At 63.2% G+C, this 27525-nt stretch overlaps 1 protein-coding gene across 1 annotated transcript; it reads right to left on the bottom strand.

Annotated features, from left to right (window-relative positions):
- Window positions 1-169: 169 nt before the first annotated feature.
- On the bottom strand, window positions 170-9443 carry PIWIL1 (piwi like RNA-mediated gene silencing 1). The gene is made up of 20 exons (XM_059676102.1): window positions 9369-9443; window positions 9087-9198; window positions 8182-8307; window positions 7565-7779; window positions 7289-7410; window positions 6927-7007; window positions 6319-6516; window positions 6053-6164; window positions 5843-5969; window positions 5623-5740; window positions 5090-5204; window positions 4326-4513; window positions 4063-4135; window positions 3488-3688; window positions 3317-3420; window positions 2722-2792; window positions 2424-2577; window positions 1682-1807; window positions 361-508; window positions 170-289 (listed from the first exon to the last, which is right to left on the bottom strand). The coding sequence occupies exons 1-20, from the start codon at window positions 9441-9443 to the stop codon at window positions 173-175; spliced, it is 2583 nt and encodes an 860-aa protein (XP_059532085.1). The 3' UTR covers window positions 170-172.
- Window positions 9444-27525: the final 18082 nt, after the last annotated feature.

The following is a 27525-nucleotide window of genomic DNA, read 5'->3' as shown; positions in this document are numbered from 1 at the left end:
TGTCCTTGGGTGAGAACTAAAAAACACTAATTTTTACCTATAAAATATCTCGGTTGGTAGGGATGTCGGAATAAAGACCCTGGACGCCCCGGCCCCTCCCAAGTCCCACCAGGACGAGAGGCTGACGGGTGAGGCGGGCGGAGCCCTCGCTGGCGCTGGGAGAGCCGCTCGGCTAGAGGTAGTACAGGCGGTTGGACAGCGACAGGTTGGGCTCGCGGTGGATGCTCTGGCCCACGAGGAAGGCCAGCTTGTGGGCGTACTGGCAGGGCGCGGGCACGCGGATGACGCCCTGCGGGGAGCACGGCGTCAGGCTGGGGCCCCGCCCGGGGAGCCCCCCGCCCCCCCCCCCCGGGCACTCACGGGCCAGTTGTAGTAGATGTGGCACAGCTTGTACGTCAGCCGCTGGATGTGGTCGGGCTTCAGGCCGCTGCTGTCGTAGATGACGTTGTAGTGGGTGGGGGACACGCTGCCGCTGCGCACCGCCTGGCTCACGATGAAGAAGTCGTACCTGCAACCACGCCGGGCCTCCTGGAACCGGCTCCCCAGGCACGGCGCTCCCGCGTCCGGCCACCGTGGTCACCCCCCCCCCCCCCCCGGCCCCGTGGGGCGGAGGCTCCAGTGCTGCTGGGCTCGTGTGGAGGGCTGGGTCCTGGGGGTCCTGGGCCCACCATTCGCTGGGCGAACCACGGCCCACGCCTCCCGCCCACACCAGGGCCTGGGGGAGGCCCAGCGTTAGCTGTCCCCCGGGTGCTCCCCATAGAACCTGCCCGCTGCCCGCTGCACTCAGCAGAGACGCCTCCCGTTCCCCCCCGCCCCCCCCCCCGTAGGATTTGGGGCGTCTTCACGAGGGAGCGAGCGAGAGGCACTAGGGGCGCGAGGCGGCCACAGGGAGCCCGTGGGGCAGCACGAGGAAGACGCCCTCGCGCTTTCCTGCTGCAGGTGGGCCCGCAGCCACCACCACCGATGCCGGAGGAGCGTGTGCCACGGGCCGAGCTGCCGGTCAGGGCCCTTGGGAGAGCGAGGCGGTGGGGGTGACTCGCCCGAGACCACAGCACCCGGTCCAGAGCGGACCCGAGCCTCAGGCCCTGCAGCGCCGCCTCCGCCTCGGCCCGCTGTCCACCGGGGGGAGCGGGTGCCCTCGGGTCAGCGCTGGGCTGGGCGCCCCCAAGGGCAGCAGGGCCGCGTGCGTGAGGCCTGCTCACGTGACTCCCCACAGCTGGAGCCCTGAGCTCCGCCCAGCCCAGCGCCGAGGGTCTGACGGGAAAGTGCTCCCCACGCTGCGCCCAGGCCCTCTGCGTCCTGGGAAGGAGCCTTTTTAAAAGAACTTCCCCGGCGTTTCCACGGGAAGACAGAAGCCGCCCTGACTTCACTCTCGCGAGGAGGGCGTTCCCACGGGTTACGGCTGCACCGTGTGCGTCACGTGTGCGTCACGTGTGCCGTGCGTGTCCCGAGTGGGGCAGCCCCGGGGCAGGGAGGGCTGTGCTTGCACAGAAGCCACCTTCTCAGCGGCAGCTGCGACCCAGGTGAGCCTGACCCTGGACCCCCTGGAGGCGGGAGCAGGACTCGGGGGACCGGGCTCCGAGCAGACCAGACGGCGAGGAGCTCCGCCGCCTCTGCGTGCGGCCAGGGCCGGGACGCGGACTCCTCTGCTCAGAGCCCGGGGCCGGCGGGCGGGACTCACCACTCGGGGCGGGTGACCTCCACGTCGATGACGGTGCCCGGGAGCGGGTTCTGCAGGCGGCCCCCCGACTGAGCGAAGAACCGGGCGTTCACGCGCTTCTTCACCACGATCACCGTCAGCCTGGGGCTGGGAGGCCGGGGCCATCAGGGCTCCTGCCCCCAAAGCCCCCCCTCCCCGCTGTGGGCCCCTCAGGCCTGGAGGGAGGACGGAGGCCAGTGGGTGGGAGACCCAGCGGCCTGGGCACTCGCCCTGGGGCAGGTCCCGCCCACGTCAGGCCCCAGCGCCTGCAGCAGGAGAGGTGCTCCCTGTGAAGGGAAGGCTGAGAAGGGGCTGCTGCAGGTGCCACCTGTGGGGGGAAGGCCCCCCACGACAGGCCTCAGCCTCTCGGACACCAGGCCTGAGCTCTGCCCACGCTCCGCCCGACAGGACAGGGACAGCAGGAAGCAGGAAGTCACTGTCCCCCCCCCCCCCCCCGACGGCCTCGGGGCTGCCCTCTCCCAGCAGCAGGGACAGCGTGTCTGCCGGGCTCAGGGCTTCAGGCGGCACCAGCCCCAGGTGAGACCCACCTCCCCCACCCAGCTCACAGGGACCCCGCCTCCCTGCGCTTCCGTGCCCTGGGTGTCGGCTCTCGGGGAGGGGCCGAGGACGACAGGTGCAGACACCGCCATGGCTAGCGGCCCCCTCCCCTGCCCCTCCCGGGAGGCGGGCGGCCTTGGGGACGAGGTCGGGGCACAGCGCTCACTTGTAGCCGCGGCCCACGGACTTGAGGCAGTCCAGGAACTGCGGCACCTCGTAGTTGACCAGCGTCTTTAGCTGCCCGTCGCCCACGCCGTCGCGGTACACGATGATGCGGCTGGGCATGTACTCGTTGCACGTGTTCCAGGCCCGCAGCGCGGCTGTGGCAGCCGGACACGCAGGTGAGCCCGCGCAGCAGGCGGCACCCACCCCTTGGCAGGGGCAGGCTGCGCTTCAGGGCAGGTTTGTGGCGACGGGACGGGGCGGGGGGGGGGGGGGTGGCAGGGAGGGCCGTGGGCGCTGACCTTGCAGGCAGACCTTGAGCCCGTCCACCAGCTCCTGACCTCGGTCTTGAAACACACAGCGCGAGAACCAGCTGCGGAGGGAGCGCGGAGTCAGCCCGCAGCCCGAGCCTCAGCCCGAGCCTGACCTGACCCTCTGGGACCCGGTGCATCTCAAAGTAACAGGCGCACGACCCTGAGCAACCCCACACACCGGGACCTTTATCCTGAGAGGCCAACACACGCAGCCCGCACGGAGGCCTGTCAGCACCGCGGGGCCCGGGACACCCACTGTGACGGGGACGCCACCCCCTCACTGTGTCCCCGCGACCCCCTTCGTCCCGACAGGAGCCCGGGAACAGGTCGCTGCGTCAGACCCGGTGATGCGGACCCACGGGGGCCCCAAGCCAAGTCCGGGTCCACCTGCAGCTGCCCCGGGCGGGGCCTCGGCGTCCCGCACAGCCCAGAGGGTCCCCTTCAGCCAGACGCCGCCGTCCACGTCCACGCAGCCGCGGTCGCCCCCCCCCCCCCCGCAGCCCGAGGGCCGGCACGGGGACAGGGACGGGGACGGAGGCGGGGCTGGGCTGGGCGGGCAGCCGACAGCTCCCTGCGGACCCACCGGGTCATGCCCTCGTTGATGCTGGCCACGAAGCCGGCGATGGAGCGCCGCCCGGCCGTGGTGTCGTGGTAGCAGTCGATGCCCACGATCATCACCAGCTTCAGCTGCAGGGAAACCGCCGTCAGCCGCGGGCCCAGGCGGGGGGGCCAGCCCGCCCCGGGGGACACTCACGGGCATGTCCACCCTCCACAGCTCGCCCCCCATCTTGCAGTTCATCTGCAGGGCGATCTTGGTGGCGATGGCCATCACCGTCTGCTGCTTGCCCAGCGTCCGGGCCACCACGCACTGGCTGGGCGTCGGGCAGTCGGTGCACAGGTACTTCTTGATGGCGTCGTACTTGTCCTTCCGGTTACTCGACAGCAGGCAGACCACCTGGGAACGGCCAGGGCCTCAGCCAGGGAGCCGGGAAGCTGAGGGCGGGGCAGCCGTCAGGGCGTTCCCAGCGGGACGAGCGCAGGGGCCTCTGAAGTGCCCGGGGTTTGGCGGTGCCCGGCCCCCGCGGCTCTGGAGACCCTGTCGTTCCGCGGACCCCGCCCCCGCCCCCCCCCCCACGCCAGGAAACGGATGTGGCCGCCCCGCCCCGCCTTCTGGGCACAGCCCCCTGCAGGCGGCCACCTTCTCAAGGGCGGACGCTGTGGGGCAGTTTGGGAACCTGATTAGAACCTCTGAGAGTGGACTCAGGCCTAACATCTCCAGACGCCCCTTAACCAGCGGCCGCAGGCCCGGGCTCTGGGCGGGCGACTCACGATCTGGGTGTCGGAGGTGACCTTCTGCTGCAGGACCCGCAGATAGGCCTCTGTCCTGTCGTCCACCTCGATCCTGGAGGGGATGCGGACGACCTGAGGGGGACGGACGGACGCGCAGCCCGGGAGCCCCCAGGCCCCAGCGCCCGGACAGGGGGGCAGGGCGACGGGGGGGATGGGGGAGGACAGGGGGGCCGGGGCCGGGGGGATGGGGGGGGACGGGGGGGGACGGGGGCGGGGGGGACGGGGGGCGGGGGGGGGCTCACATGACCGCCTTCTTCATCTGGATGCCCATGGCCGGGGTGACCTTGAACAGGTTCTGGACCAGCGAGTTGGCCGCCTCGTAGTTCCTGCGCGTGTAGATCAGCAGCCAGTTGTCCAGCGGTTTCACGCTGATGAGCGGGGCGCCCCTCGTCTCCTTGGACCAGTCCGCGAACTGCGGGTTGTACTCGAACTGGGAGAGGGTGCAGACACCTGAGTCGTGTGCCCGGCTGCTCCTCCCGGGGGAGGGCGGGGCGGCTGCAAGACAGGCTCCCGCTGCCTCTGGACCCGGCGCCCCGGCACATTCTCCACGTCTCCCAGTGAGCTCAGGGCCCAGGGGGGCTCCCTCATGACCACGACCGACCGAGCAAAGGCAGGCGTGGCAGGGAGGCCCCCGCCAGGTCGGCTGCCCAGGCTGGGACAGCGGGCGGGGCACCGACGAAGCAGCCGCTGGCGCCAGGGCTGGGGTGGCGGCGCCAGGTCCCCGCCTCCTGCAGGGGGGACGCACTGGCTGCCGTGGGAACCAGCTGCGCTCAGACGCTCGCGGCGGAGGACCTGCTACAGGAGCTCACGGGCCCTGAGCCGCCTCGGTCACGCATGCGCGCGGGCTGCTCCCCCCCCTGCACACGCTCCACACGGGGCCGGGGGGGGGGGGCCATCACAGCGGCTCGGCCCCGAAGCGGACGGACACTTGGACTCTCCAGCCACAGGCCTCGGGGTGACCACGAAGGCCCTGGGGAGCCCCCGCCGCCCGGGACGCGGCGCCTACCGTCTTCCCGCCCTGGTGGATCTTCTCGGCCTGCAGGACCCGCCCCGAGAAGGACAGCAGGTTGGAGTCGAAGCTCAGGCCCCAGTCTCGCAGTTCCCGCTGGACGTTGTCGTCTCTGTCGAGGGGACACACACGTCGCCAGGCGTGGAGACAGCGGGCAGACGTGGGCGCACGGACCCCACCCTGTCCGTCCCGTCTGCCTCGGCCGAACCCTGGTGCCGACGCGGAGACACAGAGCCCCCCGTGTCCACGCCCCCCGTCCCCGTCCCGTCTGCGCTCGCTCCGCCACCAGACCCCTGACTTCAAACGCCGGGGCCCAGGCTCCTCCTCAAGGAAACCAGCCCGCGGTGTCACAGGGAGAGCAGCACTGCCCGCGCCCGCGCTGTCTTATTTCCTGTTCCCGAGAGAAGAGCTGCAAGGCCGCGGCTAGTGTCACTATCACCCCCCCCCCAGACACACCACCCCCCGCGGCAGAGGGCCACAGTCCCCCCGCCCCCCCCCACCGCTGCCCCCCGCCCCCCGCCCGGGCTCACTTGTGGATGTAGTCGATGAGCCGGCCCACCTCGCGCTGCCGCTGCTCGGGCGTCAGCCTCGTGTGCACGGCCAGGTCCTTCATCACGTTGAAGTCGTTCCGCATCTTGTCCGTCAGACCTTCGAGGGGGCGGTGACGAGGGGGGCGGGGAGGGACAGGGTCACGCCTGGTGCCGGCCGGGGGCACGGGGTGGGGGCGGGGGCAGGGCGCGGCGAGGGCACCTGTGAGGTAGCACAGCTCGGGGATGAGCATGGCCGGGCCGGGGAGCACGCCGCCTGGGCCCCGCCTCCTCTTGGGCTGGCTGACCAGCACCGGCTGCTTCAGGTCGGTGATCTCCTGGTTGTATTGCTGTCGGGGGAGGGGGGTCAGTGTGCAGGGAGGGGCCGAGCAGCCTGGCGCCCCAGGTGGGCGGGCGGGCGGGCGGCGCGTACCTTGCGGTAGTACTCCAGGAAGCTGACCTCCGAGCCGTCCGCCTTCTTGAAGGTGCTGTTGGGGTTCTGGTCCCAGTCGATGTCGTCCACGCGGTAGGTCTTGTTGTTGTACCTGCCGGGCAAGTGCGTTTGCTGGGCCGAGATGGCGCGTCGACGCTGCAGCCGCGCGGCCCCCGCGTCCCGGAGGGAGAAGGAACCGGTGTCCTCGGGCCGGACCCGCGGGGAAGTAGCAGGAAAGCCGGCGCCTGCCCCTCCCGGGGCCTCACTTGGTGAGCACGATGAGGCCGACCAGCTCCTTGGACACCTGCTCCTGGAAGCGGTGCTCCTCCGTCTGCTGGTAGAGGCTGAACATGAAGTCCAGCACCGTCTCGCTGCGCAGCACCTTGTGGCTGACGTCCGTGCACAGCATGATGTTGTTCTCGTACTGCAGGATGGAGGTCGTGAAGCCGGGCCAGATCACCAACCTGCGGGCACGGCACACGTCCGTGGGCGCCCGCCCCTCCCCCTTCCCCCGCCCCCTCCCCCTTCCCCCGCCCCCCCCCCTGTGTTTTACAGGCTCCAGTGAAGACCTGTCCCTGAGACGTTCGCCATGTTTAGCTGAAAGTCAGTAACTAACGTTATGTAAGTGTCCGTGTCCTGCCCGAGACGAAGCGGCCGGTCTCACCGAAAGCGTCTTGGGTTCTCGTTATTGCACCCACCCCTGGGCGCCACCTGAGGCGCTGAGCCCCGAGGCCACGGCCCCAGCTGGCGGGCAGACCCAGCGCGTGTGAGGCGGCGGCGGCACCCGTGACACGGTGGCATCCCATGACCGTTAAGGCCCACGTGACGCCAGCACTCAGCCCGTGACCCAGCCCGGGAGCGCCGCCCCCCACACCTGTGGTTTGGAATGTCAATCGGGTCGCTTGGGTTGTAATAATTCCGTCCGATCTGCTGCAAATTCATGATCTTCAAGAGCCTGGGAGGTGAAAGGTCAGAGCAGCGGCGTGAGCACGGGGAGGAGCGCCCCGCCCCAGGGAGCAGGCACAGCCCGGAAGCTGAGAGCAGGCGTTCGTGACACAAGTTCAAAGCGTGTCTGAGCGTCAGCCCAGAGGGGCCGGTGCGGCGGGCGTCCTGCCTGAGCCCGTGCGGTGGAGTCAGGGCCAGGCAGGAGCTGTGGCCTCGCGCCCCCTGCGGCCTCGCACCCCCTGCGGCCTCGCACCCCCCTTTTCCTCAGGAGCCGGGCGGTGCCGCAGGTACCTCCTGAAGATGATGTTGTAGAACTGCAGGCAGGTGGGCGAGGTGGGCGGGAGCTCGTTGGTCAGCGTGATGGTGATCTTCACGTGCTCCCCGTTCCGGGTCTGGCTGAACACCTCGGTCACCTGAGCCGGGGTGGAGGGTGGGGGGGATGGGTGGGTGTGAGGGAACCGACTCCTCCAGGCCAACAGCCAGGATCGCAGACAGCGCTCAGGCCCGGCTGCGGCTGGGTGTGTGGCCAGTGCCCGGGCCCGTCCTCCCCGCCGACCTCTGACCGACCTTGTGCTGCAGCCTCTTGGGCAGGAACAGGATGGTGCCGTCGAAGGCGTGGCAGCGCCCGATCAGGTCCTCGTGCTGGAAGAGCAGGGCGGAGCGCAGGCGGCGGGCCTCCATCAGCGGGCTGTAGTCAACATGGTACTGGTACAGCGCCCACTGCGGCCGCGACGTCAGCCGGAAGTGGTTGGTGCTCAGCCTCACGATGATGCCCGAGGAGCCTGGGAGGCGAGCCCCTTGGTCAGCGGGCACCAGTGCCCGTCTGGACACCTCCTGGGCCCTGGGAGCGGGGGGCAGGCTGGGCCCTGGGGGCGGGGGGAGGGAGAGGTCCCGACTGGGGACCCCTATGCCGTCTCTCATCCCCCCAGGCTCCGTCAGGAGCAAACCCTCCTCAGACTCATTCCCACGGACCCACCAGAGCCGGGCAGAGGTTTAAGGCAGGCTGACCGCTCCCACCCCAGCGAGCAGGCGAGCAGGCGGGACAACTGTGGCCTCCACCAGAGCCCCTGCAGGGGGCGGGGAGGGGCGGGGCGGGGACGGGCAGACCGGGCCCTGTGCCCACGCTGGGGCAGGGTGCACAGCACACAGGTGCCGGCGCCCCCCATGGAGCGTGGGGCACCCACCGGTCTTGGACTCTTTCACGTGGTCCAGGTTCTGCCTGGTGTTCACGCCGAGGTCGTGGAAATCTCGGCGGCGACCTCCTCGCTCCGCTAAGGAGAGCTCCTGGAACCCAGCGGAGATCTGGAGCTCTTAGAGGAGAGAGGCCACTGTACCCCGCAGCACGCGGGAGCTGGGCGACGGGGCCCTGCCCGGTGCTGCTCCTGCGAACCCGGTGCCCGGGCCACGGCCACCCCAGCCTGGACCTCACCCGCGGCCGAGCACCAAGCCACGCGAGGAACCACGGCTTCGTCCCGTGTCCACAGCCAACCCGCCCCGCCCGGCGTCACCGAGGCTGCTGTCACGGGCGTGAGACGCAGGCGCACGTCCCCCAGTGCAGTGGCTCAGGGAGGAGGGACGTGGGGCGGCAGCAGGCTCATGGCTGGGGGAGAGGACGCCCCCTTGGACTCACAGGACCCACGTGGCCCTTCACTTGGGGTCTGTGCACCGGCTGCTGGCCCACGTCTTAGTCCACTCACACTCACACCCACCCTCTCACACACACACACACACCCTCACACACCCACTCACACCCACATGCGCACTCACACCCACACTCACACTCATACACACACTCACACCCATACTCACACCCCCACTCACACACCCACCCTCACACACTCACTCACACTCATACACACACCCACACCCACACTCACCCCCACACCCCCTCACATCACACCCACACTCACACACCCACACCCACACTCATACCCACTCACACACACCCTCACACACACCCACACACACACCCACACCCACTCACACACACCCTCACACACACCCACACCCACACACTCACACTCATACACACACACACACACACACACACACACGCTCTGCACTCGCCTTCACCCGGCGGCCTCTTCACCTTGTGACTTGGCTGTTGCTCCCACGGGTCCTCTCTGCCGCCCACGGCCGACCAAGTCCACCTCCGACAGGGGCTGCTGGGGTCGCGGCTGGCTGAACCCTGGCTGCTGGCCCTGCAGGTCACGCCCGGGTCACACAGGAGGAGGGGACGGGTCTGCACTCGCACACGCCTCCCCACGGGTCACCGCATCTCCTCCCGAGGACCGTCCGGGTGGCCCCGCCGCCTCCTGGGACAGGAAGGGGGGCAGCCGGGCGGGGTGGGGGGACACGGCCAGGCACTCACCGCGGCGCCCACGTGCTGCACGATCTCCTGGCCGCGGGCCCGTCCCCGAGCTCGGGCTCGGGCGCGCCCCGTCATCGTCTCTTTCTGGGAAGGAAGCAAAGGGGGGGCCCGCGCTCAAGGCCACGGCCGACAGCTGCTCCTCTACAACCGCTCCCACCTGCACCCCAGGGGCCCCGTCCCTGCCAGGCCGGCCTTCGCACCGACAGCCCGAGCCTGGCGGCCGCGGCCTTACTTTCTTAAAAAAATATACACGTCTTTATTGACTTCAGAGAGGAAGGAAGAGGGAGAGAGAAACACCCATGATGAGATTGAACCACGGACCAGCTGCCTCCTGCACGCCCCACACTGAGGATCGAGCCTGCCACCCGGGCCTGTGCCCTGACCGGGAATCGAACCCGGGACCCCGCAGTCCGCCGCTCTACCCACTGAGCCACACGGGCCGCGGCCTGCCCTTGTTTCCATAACCGGGTGACCGGCTGCACGGCCCCTCCCAGGGGCAGCCCGAGGGCAGGTGTGGCTCCGAGGTTGAGCGGTGACCCATCAACCAGGAGGTCAGGGTTCAGTTCCGGGTCAGGGCCCGGCCCGGGACACGGGCTCCATCCCCGGCGGGGGGCGCGCGGGAGGCCGCCGGTCCGTGATCCTCTCCCTCCGCCTGAAACCCGTGAAAGGTGGGAGCAAACGCCCGCAGCCCCGCCACCTGCTGCCAACACCCCCGCCCCCAGCGCGAGCCTCCGGTGCTGCCCTCGCCCGGCCTCCAGGTCTCGGCTCTGCTCCCCGGCGCCTGCAGGCGGCCCGGCCCGGCAGCACCGGCAGCACCGGCCGCCCGAGCAGCGCGGGCAGGTGGGCCCCGGCCGGGCCCCCGCGACAGGTGGCCCCCGCGACCGCCCGACGCCCGCCCACCTGCGCGCCCCGCTCCCACCGCCGTCCCCGCCCCGGGGCCCAGGGCCTGCGGACGCCGCCTCACCGGGCCCCCCGCCGCCGCCCGGGAAGGACCAGCCGCTCTGAGCTCCGCCGCCGCCCCGGGACCAACAGCCGCTGCGCCAACGGCTGTGCACGTGGATCCCTCCGCGCCGGCCCCTCGCGCCTCGGGCTTCGCGCCCAACCGACCCGCCCGCCGGTCCGCAGGCCGCCCCCCCACCCCCGCCCCGCGCTGGCCTCCCGTCGCCGCTGCCCCGCGCTCCCAATGGAGGCGGGCGGCCGGGCGGGCGCGGGGGCCAGTGGGCGGGGCCCTTGTCCCGGCGGATGGACACGGGCTTCCAGGGGCAAAGTGCGCAGCACGTGATGCGGCCAACGGCGAGGCCAGGCGCCCTCGCTGCGCCCTGATTGGCTGCCGCGAGGATGGCGGTTTACCAGGGGGCGGGGCCATACGACCACGCCCACACAGGCCCCGCCCACGGCCCCGCCCACGGCCCCGCCCACGGCCCCGCCCACGGCCCCGCCCACGGCCCCACGTGCTCCCTGGAGCGGAACAGTCCGAGGGCTTGGCTTGCGGAAGGGGGACCAGACCAGGACGGGATGGGGCGGGGCTGGGTGCCCTCCCAGCGCGGGGAACAGGGCCCTTAATAAACTCCGAGTTGTGACCCGGTGCGCTCTGAGCGCCCAGCGGTAAAATGCTGGCCCTAACCTTGGGCTGGCCCTGACATCTAGAAGTTAGCTCCTCCCTCAACCAGGGAAATGTAATTGGAATGCTCACCCCAACCTCCCCCAAACACCAGGGCATGGCAAGGCCAGGACGGCAGGCGGCTGCGTGCCTAACAGACTTAATTTTCCAAGTCGACCGACTGTGTGCTGGGTGCGTGTGCGACAAGGTGCCGGGCAGAGGGCCCGTTAACCCAGAGATGGCTCCGCCCGGCCCTGGAAACCCGACTCTGCAGGTTCCCTAACCTGCGTCTCTAATAAGTTCCACGTGATACTCATGCACGTGGCCAGGGGCCAGGTTGACAGGAGTCACTGGGCTACAGGCCCGGGTGACCTCCGCAGGGGTTTGCTGCCTCATTGGGCAAAAGCAACCCAGAGCTAGTGCACACATTGGAAGATGGAACAGAATTCGTTGTCAGCTTGGAAGTGGGGCGGATGGCAGCTAGTGAGGTGAGTAGCTAAGTCCTATGATCATCCCACAGCTTCTTTATAACCAAGTGGAGGGAGGGGGTGGTGGCAATATGGTGACCTCTGGGGACTTGTTTTCAAGCTGCACGTGTATCGCAAACATATTGGTCTTTATTCATACTTGAGAATGTGTGTATTGATGGAGGTGGTAGGGAGGCTCCCTAAAGCCAGCTCCCCAAGTCTTTGTATGTTGGGGGAGGGGGGGTTAAAGGAGCAGGCCAGATCTCACAGGTTCCCAGATCAGGCCGATTCAGTAGGTTTGGGACGAGAGCAAAGACTTTTAATGAGGGACGCCACGTGATTCTTATGCTCAGAAGTTTGAGTAATTGGAGGCAAGATCAGTGATCCTGACAGGATGCCCCTAAGGCAGCGGTTCTCAGCCTTCTGGCCCTTTAATACAGTTCCTCATGTGGTGACCCAGCAATAACATTATTTTCGTGGCTACTTCCTAACTGTCATGTTGCTACTGTGATGAATCATCATGTAAATATCTGACATGCAGGATGGTCTTAGGCGACCCCTGTGAAAGGGCCGTTCGCCGGCCAAAGGGGTCGCGACCCACAGGTTGAGAACCGCTACGCCTAAAGAATTAATGAGAAAAGACAAAAGCACTTGAAGACGGAGTAATTTGGAGCCAAGAAAAGAGGGGGCTCGCAAAGCGTTGCGCTTTTTGTACAATAAAAGGCACGCTTCGGAAATACAGTAGGAACGTGAGCTTTGGCAAAGAGGAGGGAAGACTTCGGTGGAGAGGATGTTCTGCAGCTTGGCCAGCAGGTGGCGCCACAAAACAAGAAACAGATCAGGTGCAGCCCCGACCGCAGGGATAGCGATACCCGGGGTGGACGCTAGAGGGCAGGAGCGACCCTCCTTTTCTCTGCCTGACCCCCTCGTCGCTGCTGAAGACACAGGGTTCCCGTCTGCAATGGACAGAGAACCTCAGTTTGTAGCCCTCGCCGGTCTGGCTCAGTGGGTAGAGCGTCGGCCTGCGGACGGAGGGGGTCGCAGGTTCGATTCCCAGTCAGGGCACAGGCCCGGGTTGCAGGCTCGAGCCCCAGTGGGGGGCGTGCAGGAGGCAGCCTGTCTGTGACTCTGTCTCATCATGGATGTTTCTCTGTCTCCCTTCCTCTCTGAAATGTATCTATCTATCTATCTATCTATCTATATATTAAAATCTTAGTTTCTAAAGACAGAAGATGTGATACAGCAAGATGTAGGCAATCCTCGCACCCTCATTCTTTTATTTTTATTTTCAAATGCATATATTTTTATTGATCTCAAGAGGAAGGGGGAGGGATAGAAACATCCATGACGAGAGAGATTCGCGGACCGGCTGCCTCCTGCACATTCCCTGCTGGGGATCGAGCCCACACCCCGGGCCTGTGCCCTGACCGGGAACCGAACCCTGACCTCCTGGTTCCTAGGTCGATGCTCAACCACTGAGCCATGCCAGCAGGGCAAAACACACCTTCTTATGGGAGATGGCTGGTGCCAAAGAGACCTGAAGTCAGTACTGGGGGCGGGTGGGAGCCGGGGGGCGGGGGGATGGGGGATGGGGGGAGGTCAGGGTGCACTGGACAGCTGGGTGTCCAGGTCACCTGGTGAGAATCAGACACAAAGTCGTCTTGAAGCTGAAAGTCCTGAAAAGCTGGTGAAACGCCACCGTGTGTAACATCGCCCCCTCGATGGCCCACCTTTCACTTTTCCTGATCCCACACAAGGGGCAGCAGCCAGTGGTTATTTGGGCTTGTGTGTGTGCGTGCATGTGTGTGTGCATGTGTGTGGGGGTGGTGTGTGCATGTGGGGGTGTGCTGTGTGCATGTTTGTGTGCATGTGTGTATGTGTATGTGCGCGCATGGCGTGTGCATATGTATATGTGTGTGCATGTGTGTTGTGTGCATGCGTATATGTGTATGTGTGTGCATATGTATATGTGTGTGCATATGTGCGCGTGTGGTGTGTGCACGCCTGTGTGCCTGTTTTCTTTTCCCCACTGAGCTTCCCTCCCCCATCATCTCCAGTTGTTGCCATAAACCACTTCCCCTTACATGTCATCCCTAAATGGAAACAGAACAAAGAACACAGGACGAGGGGAACCAGGGAATTTTCCGAAGGCACATTTGATGTTGGAGGGTAAACAGGAAAGAGGAGCCTGGGGAGCGGGCGTCGCCGGGCGGCCAGCTGTGAGCCTGCCCTTCGCGCCTCCGGGAGGCGGCCCGGCGAGGGCGCAGGGAGAGGCGCGGGCGGGAGGGCCCAGGACGCTCCGTGTCAGTTCCATTCCCGTGGGAGGCCCCGCGCGTGTCTGATTCACTCGCCGCACCAGTCAGTTCACGCAGATCCACAGAAACGGACTTAAAAAACCTTTTCTTTTTTTATTGATTTCAGAGAGGAAGGGAGAGGTGGAGAGAAACATCAATGATGAGAGAACCATGGACCGGCCGCCTCCTGCACGCCCCCCCACTGGGGTCTGAGCCTGCAGCCCGGGCCTGTGCCCTGACCGGGAGTCGAACTCTGACCTCCCGGTTCACAGGTCAAAGCACAGCCGGCGGCCAGGCAGGCATCCGTTTCCGAGCTCGACGCTGGGCGAGGGGAGGGCTCAGCGCCGCTTCTGTCTGAGTCCCGTCCTTGCGGCCACGCGAGGTCACGGATATTCCTCGTGTCGGGCTGGAAGCGGCGGCTCACCCCGCCGGCGGGAGGTGTCCCAGCCCACGGCCTCCTGCCCCGGCTGCGCCCTCTCCCCGCAGGCGGCTCCGCCTGAGCCTCGAGCCTCGGAAAGAGCCGGGCTGGAGCCGGCGGGATGGAGGCTGGTCTGAGGCTCAGATGTGGGCTGGGGGGGGGCCCACCCGCCGGCCGCACAGCCAGAGCCGAGATCGCTGGAGGAGTTCGCTTCAGTGACAGAGCGCGTTTCTGCGACGCCCGCCTTCCACCCGCAGCCGCTCAGGACGGTCGGAGCCAGGACACTGCGTCTTGGAGCCACATCCTCTCTCTCTCTCTCTCTCTCTCTCTCTCTCTCTCTCTCTCTCTCTCTCATCAAAAGATGACTCGCGCCGGCGGAAAAAGTCTAAAGGTTGCTTTCTGGCCGCGGTGATTCGGGTTCAAATCCCACGCCTGCTACTTACAATCTGGTGTTTTTGACAATTTCTTATTTTTAAAAAAATGTTTGTATTGATGTCAGAGAGGAAGGGAGAGGGAGACAGAAACATCCGTGATGAGAGAGAATCATGGACCAGCTGCCTCCTGCACGCCCCACACTGGGGACAGAGCCCACAACCCAGGCCTGTGCCCTGACCGGGAATCGAACCCTGACCTCCTGGTTCCTGGGTCGACGCTCAATCACTGAGCCACGCTGGCCAGTCTCTGCGCCATTTTTTAAAAGATTGTGTTTCCTGTTTATTGTTGACCTTCATACAGATGCCCCCACACCCCCCCTCCTCCGCCCACCCAGCCCCGCCCTCCCCTGGCCCTCGCCACACTGTCCTCTGTCCCCCGGCCATGCCTGTAAGCGCTTCGGCTAATCTCTCCCCTTCTTCCATCCGCCCGCCCCCTCCCCCCGGGCCTGTCCGTCCCTCTGTGTCAGCGGTTCCCGGGGCAGCCTTGCGAAGGGGGACCATGGCTCTCAGCCCAAGACGAGCTCAGCGCCAGCTCTGCCCTCCCCGGCGTCCGAGGCTCGGGGGCCGCGCAGCAGCTGTGGCCGAGCTGGCGTCCCTGCGGCCGGCCCGGGCTCAGCGCAGCTGTTCCTCTGGCCGGGTCCCCGGCCGAGGCGTGTCCGTCCCCGGCGGGTGCGCCGTCAGCACCCCGGGAGGGTGAGTGGCCGTTGACACATCGGCACTGCGCTCGGATTCGGTTTTGCAAAGTGGCCTCGATTCGTCCTCAGAGCGAGGACTCCTGCCCCGGCCGGTGTGGCCCAGTGGCTAGAGCCTCCGCCTGCAGACTGAAGGGTCCTGGGTTCGATTCCCGCTCAGGGCACAGGCCCGGGTTGCGGGCTCCATTCCCTGTGGGGGGCGTGCGGGAGGCAGCCGGTCCATGATTCTCTCTCACATTAGTGTTTCTATCTCTCTCTCTCCCTCTCCCTTCCTCCCTGAAACCAAGAAAAATATATTTAAAAACAGAAACCGTTGTAGCTGCAGAAGCTGTTGCCCTCCTGGGATCGAGGCGGGGGGAGAAACCAGGGGACGAGGGTCATCGGCACCCGGAGCTCAGAAGGGGGGTGCCGCCCAGCGGGAGCAGGTGCCCCAAGCTGCCCCAGGGCCCAGCAGCACGACCCCCCCTCCCGGCCCCCCGGGGAAGGTGCTGGGCCTGCCCCTCGGGTTGAGGAAGAACTTGCTGGAAGGACGGCAGCGCTCTGGTCTGACCTGGGGGGACGCTGTGGTCCCTGCTCTGGGGGGACGGCCTGGCTCTTCCCGTCAAACCTTCTCCAGTGAGACGCGCGCCCTGGGAAGGCAGCCGTCCCCTCCCTTCCCGTCGCTGGCTGTGCTGCCCCTGCTTTCCCCGCCCCCCATCCTGTGACAAACAATGAGGGGCCGGCGGGGTCCCAAGTGCCAGCCGCCTGGCCCCTGGGTGTGGCGGTCACCGTGGAGGTCACCGTGGAGGTCGCAGGGCAGCCGGCACCTGGCGGGAAATGTCTCGGGGCTGAGCCGGCCGGCCGGAGGCAGGTTCCCATGCGGGTGAAGCCGGGCGAGCAGCCGTCGCCGACGCAGCCCCGAGGGCCAGGGAGAGGGAGCGACACTGTGACAGCCACTCGCAGACACAGGCGCCGCCCCCGCCGGGCACACGGGGAAACCGAGGCGCAGACCCTGCCCAGGAGGCCGAGGCCGAGCGGGTTCCTGTTAGAGGCCCGGCCGCAGGTGGCCTGTGTGTGCGTGTGACACATGTGATGTGTGCGTGTGACACATGTGACGTGTGCGTGTGACACAGGTGACGTGTGCGTGTGAAGGAATCAAGTCAGTCATTGTGAAGGGAAAGGGAATCAAGCATCGCCCATTGTCTCTCGGTTCTGTGTTCCCTGGAGGCCACGGAGTCGTGTGAATCCTCCAGGCCGGGCGGGAGGGAACCCAGAAGAGAGGGTCAGTTCTCCACCGAACGGGGGAGGGGTCTGCCCGGCCGGCGTGGCTCCGTGGCTGAGCGTCGACCTAGGAACCAGGGGGTCAGGGTTCGATTCCCCGTCAGGGCACAGGCCCGGGTTGTGGGCTCCATCCCCAGTGGGGGGCGTGCAGGAGGCAGCCGATCCGTGATCCTCTCTCATCATGGATGTTTCCCGGGTGAACCGGTTACTAATGCGGGTTTTTTCCAATAGGCGGAGTCACGCGTGTGCTGATCTACATGCGATGTGATGTGTGTGCTGTTTGGTTGTATTGCTCCTTCCTATGACCACCTGTTCCCATCGACGGCACACGCGCTCTCTGAGCGGCACTGCAACACGTGCGAAGACGTGGGAACTGGGTCTCTGAATGGTTTCCCTCAAAACAAGGAAAGTTCTATGGGGACGGTCTCCACCAATCACCTGAAAGATGGGGGATGTGTAGCCAGCGATGGATGTTACTTTGTATAAAGCACTTTCCATGTTTCTCTTGAAATTATCGTGTTTTCTCTGATGACAAAATCCGCATTTTTAACCGGTTGACAGCTAACCCGCTACCCACCCCCGGCTTAGAGGAAGCAGGAAGGGCATGGGCCCAGGAGGGGGCATCGCAACCCCCCCCCAAATCCCCGATGACGTCTCGGAGGACCTGGGCCCCGTGTGCCGGGCGGTTCCGGTCCTGAAAAGAGATCCAGTGTCCGGGACATTCAAGTGCCCCCTCCTGGGGGGGTGGCAGCGAGAGAAAGTCTGTGAAAGGGGTTGGGGGGTCCCCAGGTTAAAGAGGGAAGCCGAACCTGTGGGGGGGGGACCCTCCCGTAAGCCTGCCCTCACGCTGGGCCCGGGCAGGGCTCCCAGGGGAGCAGACTGCCCTTGGGGGGGGCTCAGCCGATCTAAACGCAAGCGAGGGGGCCTCCCCGCCCTGGGGCCCGGGGGGGATTAGAAAGAGAAGTTCAAAGCCAGGCGGGGCCCCTCCCCGCTCCCCGCCCCCATTTATTTTTTTAAAGGGCCAGAACACGGCCGGTTATTATCTCCAGTTATTGCTACAAAGAATTTTGAAATTAAAAGATAAGAGCCTCGAGGAAGCTCAGCCGTGTTCATAAAAGAGGACTTAAAGCAGATGTTCGCTCTCCTCTCCTGGCCGCGCCGGGGGAGGCCGCTGGCTGACAGCAGGGGAGCCCCGGGCGGGCGCCCACCCAGCACCCACCGCGCAGGGGGGAGGGCCCGGGGGGGGGGTGTGGACGGCGAGCGTGAAGTGGGGGAACGCGGCCACCATCGCAGTTGGCCGGGGAGTCCCTTCCCGCTCCTGCTCCCGGGCCCTGGGGGGGAGGGGGTGCCCGCGTCTGGGCACCAGACCTCTGCTAACGAGATGATTTGATTTGGGGGGAACGGGGAAGGAATCTGCCGTCCGGAGCGTGTTGATGTCAGACAAACCACAGGCCGGCCGTCTCCGGACGGGGAGCCGAGGCCCTGTCAGCAGCCCGACCTCTTCCTCCTCTTATGGGGGTGGGGGGGCGTGGGGAGGGGGTCCCCCGTGTTTGCTGTTGGGCGGCTGGCACAGAACCTGGCGGCGGTTTGGGGGTGTTTGCTCTCGGCCTCAGACGCGCGGCAGCCGCCGTCGATCGCTCGGGGCTGGCCCGGCTCCGGGCACTGGCCGGCGACCGGCGTCTCCCTCCCCCACGGGGCCGCTCTCGGTCATTCTGCGCGGAAACGAGGCGGTGGACCCCGATTGTTTTTCTTTTTTGAATATATTTTTATTGCCATCAGAGAGGAAGGGAGAGGGAGAGAGAGACAGAAACTTCCATGATGAGAGAGCACCGTGGGTCGGCCGCCTCCTGCACGCCCCCCACTGGGGATGGAGCCCGCCGCCCGGGCCTGTGGCCCATGTCAACCTGGATTTTGTAAGAAGAGAAACCACAGGCGACTGGACCAACAACAGCCCGCTAGACTCGTAGGAGAGGCAACCATGCAAACATACTTAGGATGTTCAAGTCCCCCCCGGCCCCCCTACACGCCACGGCGGGGGCTGGATCCTCCTCTGTCCTTTTGCAGCAAAAGGTTGTGTCCCTCAATGGCTCTGAAGTCGTTTCCTGAGTGATGAGGGGCGGGGGAGGGGGAGGCCCCTGGTACGTTAAGGAAGCGGTTCTCAACCTGTGGGTCGCCACCCCTTTGGGGGTCGACCGACCCTTTCACAGGGGTCGCCTGAGACCATCGGAAAACACGCCTATAAGCACGTATTGTTTTTGTGATGAGTCACAGTGCTTTAATGATGTCCAATCTGTAACAGTGACATTGGGGGTCACCCCAGCATGAGGAGCTGTGTTAAGGGGTCGCGGCGTCGGGAAGGTGGAGAACCGCTGTAACTGGTGCAGCTTTAAGAGTCACCGCATTGCGGGCGGATCCCGAGACCCTCGCTTCCGAAGCCTCCTGCTTTAAAAGGCGCCGGCTTGTAAGAACACGTGATAAATAACCTCTAAACGCTTGGGAACCGCATGTGAAGGCGCCTTTGACGTTTATGCAAAGCGCCTTTTGTTCTCGTGCAGTAGAACCCTACCTGGCCACGGGGTAACGCTGGCAATAAAACCACCGGTCCGCCCTGTGTTCAGTAGACGCTCTGTTTCTTGGAGGATAATCAACTTTTAAAAAAATTTTTAATAAGAATTTAAAGATATAATTGCCGGCAGAATGTTTTGTGGACTCTGCCTCCATACGTACCAATCTCAGGGACGTTCTCTTTACGCACCGATGCTGTCAGCCCCGTGGTCGGCAAACCGCGGCTCGCGAGCCACACGCGGCTCTTTGGCCCCTGGAGCGTGGCTCTTCCACAAAATGCCGACTTCTGCGCATGAGCCGCGAAGTTTCAATCGCACTGTACGTGCGCGCCCGCGTGTGGTATTTTGTGGAAGAGCCACACTCAAGGGGCCAAAGAGCCGCGTGTGGCTCACGAGCCGCAGTTTTCCGACCATGTTTAGGGTGACAGCAACGGGGACACAATTTCTGCTGCGTCAGGGGACATGTGAGAAGCGCGCAGAACTGATCCATGCCTTCGACCTCGACACCCACTCCGTGGGCCGTAACCCAGGCAACCACGCGCCTAAGAAGACTTGCCCAGCGTATTGGTAGCTGGAGACTGGGGAGTGCCCAGGGAAACAGCGGCTCACCCGTGCGACCGGCCAGGATGTAAATTCGGCTTATCACGCCCGTGTAGCAGTTACATCCACACAGGGGACGCCACCTAAAGAGACCATCGGTGAGAAAAGGGCAGGAGGGGTCACGTCTGCGTTGCTGTAACTCCAAGCAGACAGGCACACAGAGGGAGCGTGCGTAACACTGGCACGTACTGAAATCATCTTTTCTACAACACGGTCTGCCTCCACGTTGTGTTTGTAAATGCGCACGAAATGGGGCTGGTGGTGAAAGAGACGGCGTGTTCTCCTTGTGCGTTTCCGCATCCGCTGCTTTTCCCGTTAAATACTGGCAAGCGGTCAGTCGGTCTGCTGCGGCCGCCTCACGTCCACGTGGAGCAGCAAGAGGTGTGGTGGGAACGCCGGCCCCAGGGCTGCGCTCAGCCCCCTCCCTGCCACGGGTTGGTGTGTGACCCTGGACACGTCACTCAAGCTCCTTGTAAGATGGAGATGTCGCTCATGATAGAAACGAAGATGATGGTCACGGTGGTGATGGTGATGGTGATGGTGACGATGGTGATAGGGGTGATGATGATAGGATGACGGTGGTGGTGATGGTGATGGTGGTGATGGTCATGATGATGGTGATAGTGATGATGATGATGATGGTAATAGTGATGGTGATGATGCTGATGACTATGGTGATGATGATGGTGATGGTGGTGATGATGATGGTGATGGTGGTGATGATGATGGTGATGGTGGTGATGATGATGGTGATGATGGTGATGATGATGGTGATGGTGGTGATGATGATGGTGATGATGGTGATGATGGTGGTGATGATGGTGGTGATGATAAGATGATGGTGATAGTGATGATGATGATGGTGATGATGGCGATGGTGGTGATGGTGGTGATGGTCATGATGATGATGATGGTGATGATGGTGGTGAACACCTAATAAAGTAGCTCTAACCATTAAAGCGTTTGCAACTATAAAAGCACTTGGAACAACGCCCTCACCCAGGAAACGCTAGACGTGCGTTGTTTTGTTGCGTGTGGGTAATGAGTAACTCAGGTCTTTCACGGTTAAGCATCTTTCTTCAGGAGGCTGTCACTTTCATCTAAACAGCGTTTCTGACGGACAATAGACCTCATGAATCAAGGCAGGCACCAAAGGGGAAGGCAGAGAACCCGCGCTTGGTTCCAGCTCTTGGTGGCTGTCGGGCCTCTCGCCAGAACAGGAACCCCCGTTTTCTTTTCCGCAAGTAAGATTCACCTCTGTCTCATTCCACGACTGTGAGGATGAGATGAAATATATCGATAACCCCCCCGCCACTCTGACGCATTCCGTGCGGGGCAAGCGTTACCCCTGATGCAGAGAAGTCGCTTACGCTTCCACCGAGCGAATTCACCTTCGCCTGGGCATCTGAGTGAAGCTTTGTCACCCTTTGGGGCCCACGGGAGGTGGCAAAGGAAGACCGGCCCTTGTGGACATGGTCCCTCCAGCCCCCGGGAGGTCTTCAAACGGCTTCTTCCCCTGTAGCCACGCAGATGTGGGGAGTCCGGTGGGCGCGCCATCTGAGAAGATGGGCCGGCGCTGGGTGCAGGAGCCGGCCCTGGGGATGGCTGCCAGGAGCCCTGCCAACCAGGCCCGTCGCGGGGACATCCACGAGCAAGAAAGACGCATCTATTGTGTGCAGCCACGGGGGTCGTGCTGCTCGTTACAGCCATTGGACTAAGCTGACTAATATGCGTAATGGCCGGTGTGGCTCAGTGGGTAGAGCGTCGCCGGCGGACCAAAGGGTCCCGGGTTTGATTACGGTCAAGAGCACGTACCTCGGTTGCAGGCTCCTCCCCGGCCCGGGCCCTGGTCAGGGTGCGTGCAGGAGGCAGCCCATCGATGTGTTTCTCTCACATTGATGTTTCTCTCTGTTTCTCCCTCTCTCTCTCCCACTTGCTCTAAAAATCAATGAAAAAATATCCTCGAGTGAGGATTAATATATATTAATATAGTTGGTTATGTAACTATGTGGATGAGTTGGGTAGTTGGTTAGTTACTTGATGAGTTGGGTAGTTGGTTGATGAACTGGTTAGTTATTTGATGAGTTGGGTAATTGGTTGATGAGCTGGTTAGTTACTTCATGAGTTGGGTGGTTGGTTTGTTACTTGATGAGTTGGGTAGCTGGTTAGTTATTTGATGAGTTGGGTGGTTGGTTAATGAGCTGGTTAGTTACTTGATGAGTTGGGTGGTTGGTTAGTTACCTGATGAGCTGGGCAGTGGTTGAGGAGCTGGTTAGTTACTTGATGAGTTGGGTAGTTGGTTGATGAGCTGGTTAGTTACCTGATGAGTTGGGTGGTCGGTTAGTTACCTGATGAGCTGGGTGGTTGGTTGATGAGCTGGTTAGTTACTTGATGAGTTGGGTGGTCGGTTAGTTACCTGGTGAGCTGGGCAGTGGTTGAGGAGCTGGTTAGTTACTTGATGAGTTGGGTAGTTGGTTGATGAGCTGGTTAGTTACTTGATGAGTTGGGTGGTCGGTTAGTTACCTGATGAGCTGGGTGGTTGGTTGATGAGCTGGTTAGTTACTTGATGAGTTGGGTGGTCGGTTAGTTACCTGGTGAGCTGGGCAGTGGTTGAGGAACTGGTTAGTTGGATTCAGATGGGGCTGCCGACTGTCCCCAGGTGAGATTAATTCTGGGCCCTGGCTTTCCCGAATAACCGCGGTTTTGGAGCCTCATTTGCCGAGCGTGTGCACCTGCGTGTGTCCCGGGAGCGTGAGCGCTGGTGGCATCCTGGCCCCGCCTCCGTCTCCATCGGGGTGAGAACACGCGACCTTCACCTCCGCACACGGGACCCAACACGCACCTGTGCAAACCCCGCCGCCCCGTCTGCAGGGACAAAGGGGACATTGTCAGAGACGTGTTTCAATGGATGAGAGCGACGCATAGAACAAACGCCCACAAAAGCATCTAAAAATAAGGTTTCTGACAAAAACGTCCAGCATGACTTTGAGTAGAAATGAAAGACGCCTCTTCCCAGAGGCCTCACAAGTCAATTCAGCGTCTCGGGATGGGCGGGAAGCCGGCGCCGGGGGAGGAGGCCGGGTGGTCCGCGTGGCAAAGGTCACGGGCTCCGTGCACGTCCGGTTTCCCGGGCAGGACGGCGGCCGGCCTGGAGGGGCGGGACCCTGGCTGGTGGGACGCTGGCGCGGGGGCACCGGAGGCAGGTGCTGCCAGATCGCGGCCTCTCCGGACGGCGCGGGGGGCGGTGTGTGTTCTCGGGAGACAAGAGCGAGCGCGCATCAAAGGCCGGCCGCACAGCGGGGCTGTCACAGCCTGCGGTCGCCGTCGACATGCACCGCGGCGCGGGCCCTCTCCGCGCGTCGCCCGCAGTAATTAAAACCCCGATCCCTGCTGTTTCATCGTCTCATTAGCGACGGCCACGGGGCTTTCATCGTGTTTGTCGGGGATCCAGCGCCCGCCGAGCTCTGATGATGCGCGGATGAAAGTCGAGTTAAACTTTCAAATACGAGGACTGACTGCGCACCATGTTTTTTTAAAGCTGATGAAAGGGACCTTTCCCCTCCCCTCCCCTCCCCTCCCCTCCCCTCCCCTCCCCTCCCCTGTGAGAGCCACCTCTCCGTCCGGCCGGCATGGGGGAGGTCATTGCGGGGCTGTGCGTCGGGCGCTCGGCCAGTCAGACTCACGGGCCCCACGCATCCCGAGCTCCGTGCAGAGGCCGTCCTGCCTTTTTTTTTTTTTTTTTTTTTTAAATATTTTTATAGATTTCAGAGAGGAAGGGAGAGGGAGAGGGAAACATCCATGATGAGAGAGAGTCATGGATCGGCCGCCTCCTGCACGCCCCCCACTGGGAACGGAGCCCGCAACCCGGGCCTGTGCCCTGACGGGGAATCGAACCCTGACCTCCTCGTTCGTAAGCCGACGCTCAACCACTGAGCCATACCAGCCAGACTCCCCCCCCCCCCCACTCTTGAGGGGCCTGCTTCCCGGATGGATGTGGGTTAGCGCCCAGGCTCCTGCCCCCTCCCTCCCTGTTCCTCCTGCGCCGTCTGCCCACCGTGTCCGTCTTCACGGCTCCCCATGTTGGGCCGGTCCCACCGGACACTGTCTCAGCAGCCTGCGGGGTTGCTGCTCCTGGCCAGGTGGGGGAGCGGCCCTAACCACCTGCAGCCCCCCAGCCCCCCCAGAGCTCCTCACAGAGCCCTGCCTCCCCAATTAGCTGTTTTCAGTGTCAACAATGCTCCCCGGGAGGGAGGCGCTGCTCCCGACGCACAAGATCCAAGACCCGGAGCCCCACGCGACTCTCCCTCCGCCGGGACGGGCCTCTGGGCGTCTCTCACACGCGGCGTCTCTCACACGCGGCCTCTCGGCTCAGGCTGCGGGGCCGGGGCCCAGCCCGGGACTAGACCTGCCCCCCAAGCGGAGAGCAGGAGTGAGTGCGGACCAGGGCCCCCCTCCACGCCCTTCCTGACGGACTGGGTGCACGCACGCACATGTGTTTGCATGTATTTGTGTGTCCCTGTGTGTCCACACATATATGTACATACGTGTATTTGTATATACACCCGTGTATGTGTGTCTCTGTGTGTGCATCTCATTTTGTACATGTGTGTGCGTGTGTCTGTGTGCGCGTGTGTGCGCATGCATGTGCGAGTCTTTGTGAATGTGTGTCTGTGTATGCGCACACATGTATGCGTGAGTGTGCATGTGTGTCTGTGCATGTGCACACACGTATGCATGTCTGTGCATGCATGTCTGTGCATGTGCACACATGTATGTGTGAGTCTCTGTGCATGTGTGTGGTGGCTCATGCCTGTGACAGTCTGCACACGCCTCTCCTGGGCAGAGCCGAACTCTGTAGGCCTCTGCAGGCCACACAAAAGCATCTCTGCCCCGCCCCCCCACCCCGGAGCGAGCCGGCCCTTCTGCTCTCTTTGTTGAAAAGGGGGGGGTAGCGGGGGGAGATCATACTTAAGCAAAAGTCAGCTCCAGCCGGGACTGTGCCAACAACGTTAACCAACTTCTCGTCAGGCCTTTGAAGCCGGCGGGGGGCGACGTGCTGCGGTGCGAGGAAGAACGCGACTTTAAGAGATTTCTTTTCATCCCTTTAACGCAATGAAAGATTAATGGCCGTGTTGTTTTTGTTTCTGCTCCTCTGGCTCCCCCCTCCCCCGCGCTGGAAACTGACGACCCTGCCTCCCTGGTTTCTGGATCGTTGGGTTTCGTGAATGTCAGCCTTCCCCCCTCGCCACCCTCCGCGCTCTGCTCCGCACGGGACCCCCTACCCCAGGCCCCTGGCCCCCGGCGTCCACAGGGGAGGGGCCCCGTGGTGATGGGCGGGCGGGGGTGCGGGCGCAGGAGACCGGGCTGTGTCTGAACCCGCCCCACCCCTCACCCGGGGCTGGGGGGTTGATTTCCGCTGGAAGATTCCGTGCGGAGGGTCCTGGCCCATCTCGGGCGGCCTGCCCCGGGCTGGTCAGCGTTGGCCGCACGCACGGGCCCAGGGAACGTGCTGGTCGGAGGCAACAAAACATAGACACGAAGTGGTTCTGGAGGCACTGGGACTCTTCCTCCCTTGCCCAGCCCTTCCCCAGACTGGGGCTGGGTGGCTGTTTGATGGGCTGGTTGAGGAACCCGCCCCAGCCCCGTCGTCCGCATGCTACTTAATGGCAAGTCCATCCTTCCGCTGCCTGGGCCCAAAACTGTGGAGCAGCGCTGTCCAGCCGGTGAGCCCCAGGAATTTCTAAAACATGCGACACCCAGGCCCGGCCGGCGGGGCTCAGGGGCTGAGCGTCGACCTAGGAACCAGGAGGTCAGGGTTCCATTCCCAATCGGGGCCCAGGCCCGGGTTGCCGGCTCGATCCCATGTGGGGGGCGTGCGGGAGGCAGCCGATCCATGGTTCTCTCTCATCATTGGTGTTTCTATCTCTCTCCCCCTCTCTTTTCCTCTCTGACATCAATAAAAACATGTTTAGAAATAAAACATGCAGCCCTGACCGGTGTGGCGCAGTGGGTAGAGCGTCGGCCTGCGGACTGAAGGGTCCCGGGTTCGATTCCGGTCGGGGGCACGTACCTTGGTGGCGGGCACATCCCCAGTGGGGGGCGTGCAGGAGGCGGCTGATGGATGTATCGCTCTCATCGATGTTTCTAACTCTCTATCCCTCTCCCTTCCTCTCTGTAGAAAATCAATAAAAATATTTTTAAAAAAACCCAAGCAGAACCTGACAATGTCGTCAGGGGCACTGCCCTCCATGCCCCTAGATTGTCAAATAGAACAGTCACAGCAGCCAACACAACAGGAGCGTCTGGCGCGAATGCGGGTCCTGAGCCATCGCCGCACAGGCCACGGGGTAGAGCTGCGTCTCAATGGTCTCGTCACTCAGGCAGGCTGCGTCCGATCGGCTCATTCTTGGTACCGGAAGTCCTTGGAGACGAGGACAGGCACCTGAGTTTTTTAAGTCACTTTGGAGCAGAAAGGGTGGGTGGGTTCAGCTCACCCACAGGCTCGGGTGTCCGAGCGGCGGAGGCAGCTGGAGAAAGACGGGCCCCGGCCTCCCAGCGCGTCCAGCGCCCGGGGGAGCCTTTCTCCAGGCACCGGAGCTGCGCAGGTGTGCGGAGTCAGAGCAGCAGCTAGAGAGGCTAATGGTCTGATGAGCTCGGTAGCTGGTAGGTGAGCTGGTTAATTGTTTGATGAGTTAGGTAGTTGGTTGATGAGTTAGGTAGTTGGTTGATAAGCTGGGTATTTGGTTGATAAGCTGGGTAGTTGGTTGATGAGCTGGTTAGTTGGTTGATGAGTTGGGTAGTTGGTTGATGAGCTGGGTAGTTGGTTGATGAGCTGGTTAGTTGGTTGATAAGCTGGGTAGTTGGTTGATGAGCTGGGTAGTTGGTTGATGAGCTGGTTAGTTGGTTGATGAGTTGGGTAGTTGGTTGATGAGCTGGGTAGTTGGTTGATGAGCTGGTTAGTTGGTTGATGAGCTGGGTAGTTGGTTGATGAGCTGGTTAGTTGGTTGATGAGCTGGGTAGTTGGTTGATGAGCTGGGTAGTTGGTCGATGAGCTGGGTAGTTGGTCGATGAGCTGGGTAGTTGGTTGATGAGCTGGGTAGTTGGTTGATGAGCTGGGTAGTTCTTTGATGAGCTGGTTAGTTGTTTGATAGAACTGAAGGAAGCTGTGGTCCTCGAATTCAAAAGGGCGGATCTAGCCCTAACCGGTTTGGCTCAGTGGATAGAGCGTCGGCCTGCAGACTGAAAGGTCCCAGGTTCGATTCTGGTCAAGGGCATGGACCTTGGTTGCAGGCACATCCCCAGTGCGGGGCGTGCAGGAGGCAGCTGATTGATGTTTCTCTCTATCCTTCCCCCTTCCTCTCTGTAAAAAAATCAATAAAATATATATATTTTTTAAAAAGGGCGGATGTGGAGAATGCACAATCTCTCCCACTTTAGACCCTGAGAAACATTTTATGAGCAAAGTTAACGGAGGAAGCAACATGTCTAGTGAATAATAACATCGGGCCACGTGCCTTTATAAAGAGAAAGAGAAAAGGCAGAGAGACAGAGAGAGACAGAGAGAGAGAGAGAGAAAGGGAGAGAGGGAGGGGGAGAGAGGGAGAGAGATGAAAGCCGCGCAGCTGCTCCCAGGACCTGCGGGGACACTCAGGCCTCTGCCGGCACCTCTGCGGGGACCCTAAGGGGATCCCTGCTCTAAAACTTCCAAATTAAAGCGTTTGACACGCGGCTCTACCAGCAAAGGCTCCTCTCTCCCAGTCTTGCCTCGGCCTGTTGTCAGAGCGGGTTGTTGGTTCCAACCTAAAGTAAAGCGCCACCCGCCCCTCCC

Source organism: Myotis daubentonii, chromosome 19 (genome assembly GCF_963259705.1).
Source record: "Myotis daubentonii chromosome 19, mMyoDau2.1, whole genome shotgun sequence".
NCBI classification, from domain to species: Eukaryota; Metazoa; Chordata; class Mammalia; order Chiroptera; family Vespertilionidae; genus Myotis; species Myotis daubentonii.
This window is presented reverse-complemented; position numbering and strand designations above follow the sequence as displayed.

What these genes read in the sequence shown, in the direction of transcription:
- PIWIL1 (XM_059676102.1), bottom strand. Translation starts at nt 9,443, where the DNA reads ATGACGGGGCGCGCCCGAGCCCGAGCTCGGGGACGGGCCCGCGGCCAG. An exon ending in AGCAACAGCCAAGTCACAAG is followed by an intron (nt 8,308 to 9,086) that starts GTGAAGAGGCCG and finishes CTCTCCTCTAAG; the next exon opens with AGCTCCAGATCTCCGCTGGG. An exon ending in TACAACATCATCTTCAGGAG is followed by an intron (nt 7,008 to 7,288) that starts GTACCTGCGGCA and finishes TTCACCTCCCAG; the next exon opens with GCTCTTGAAGATCATGAATT.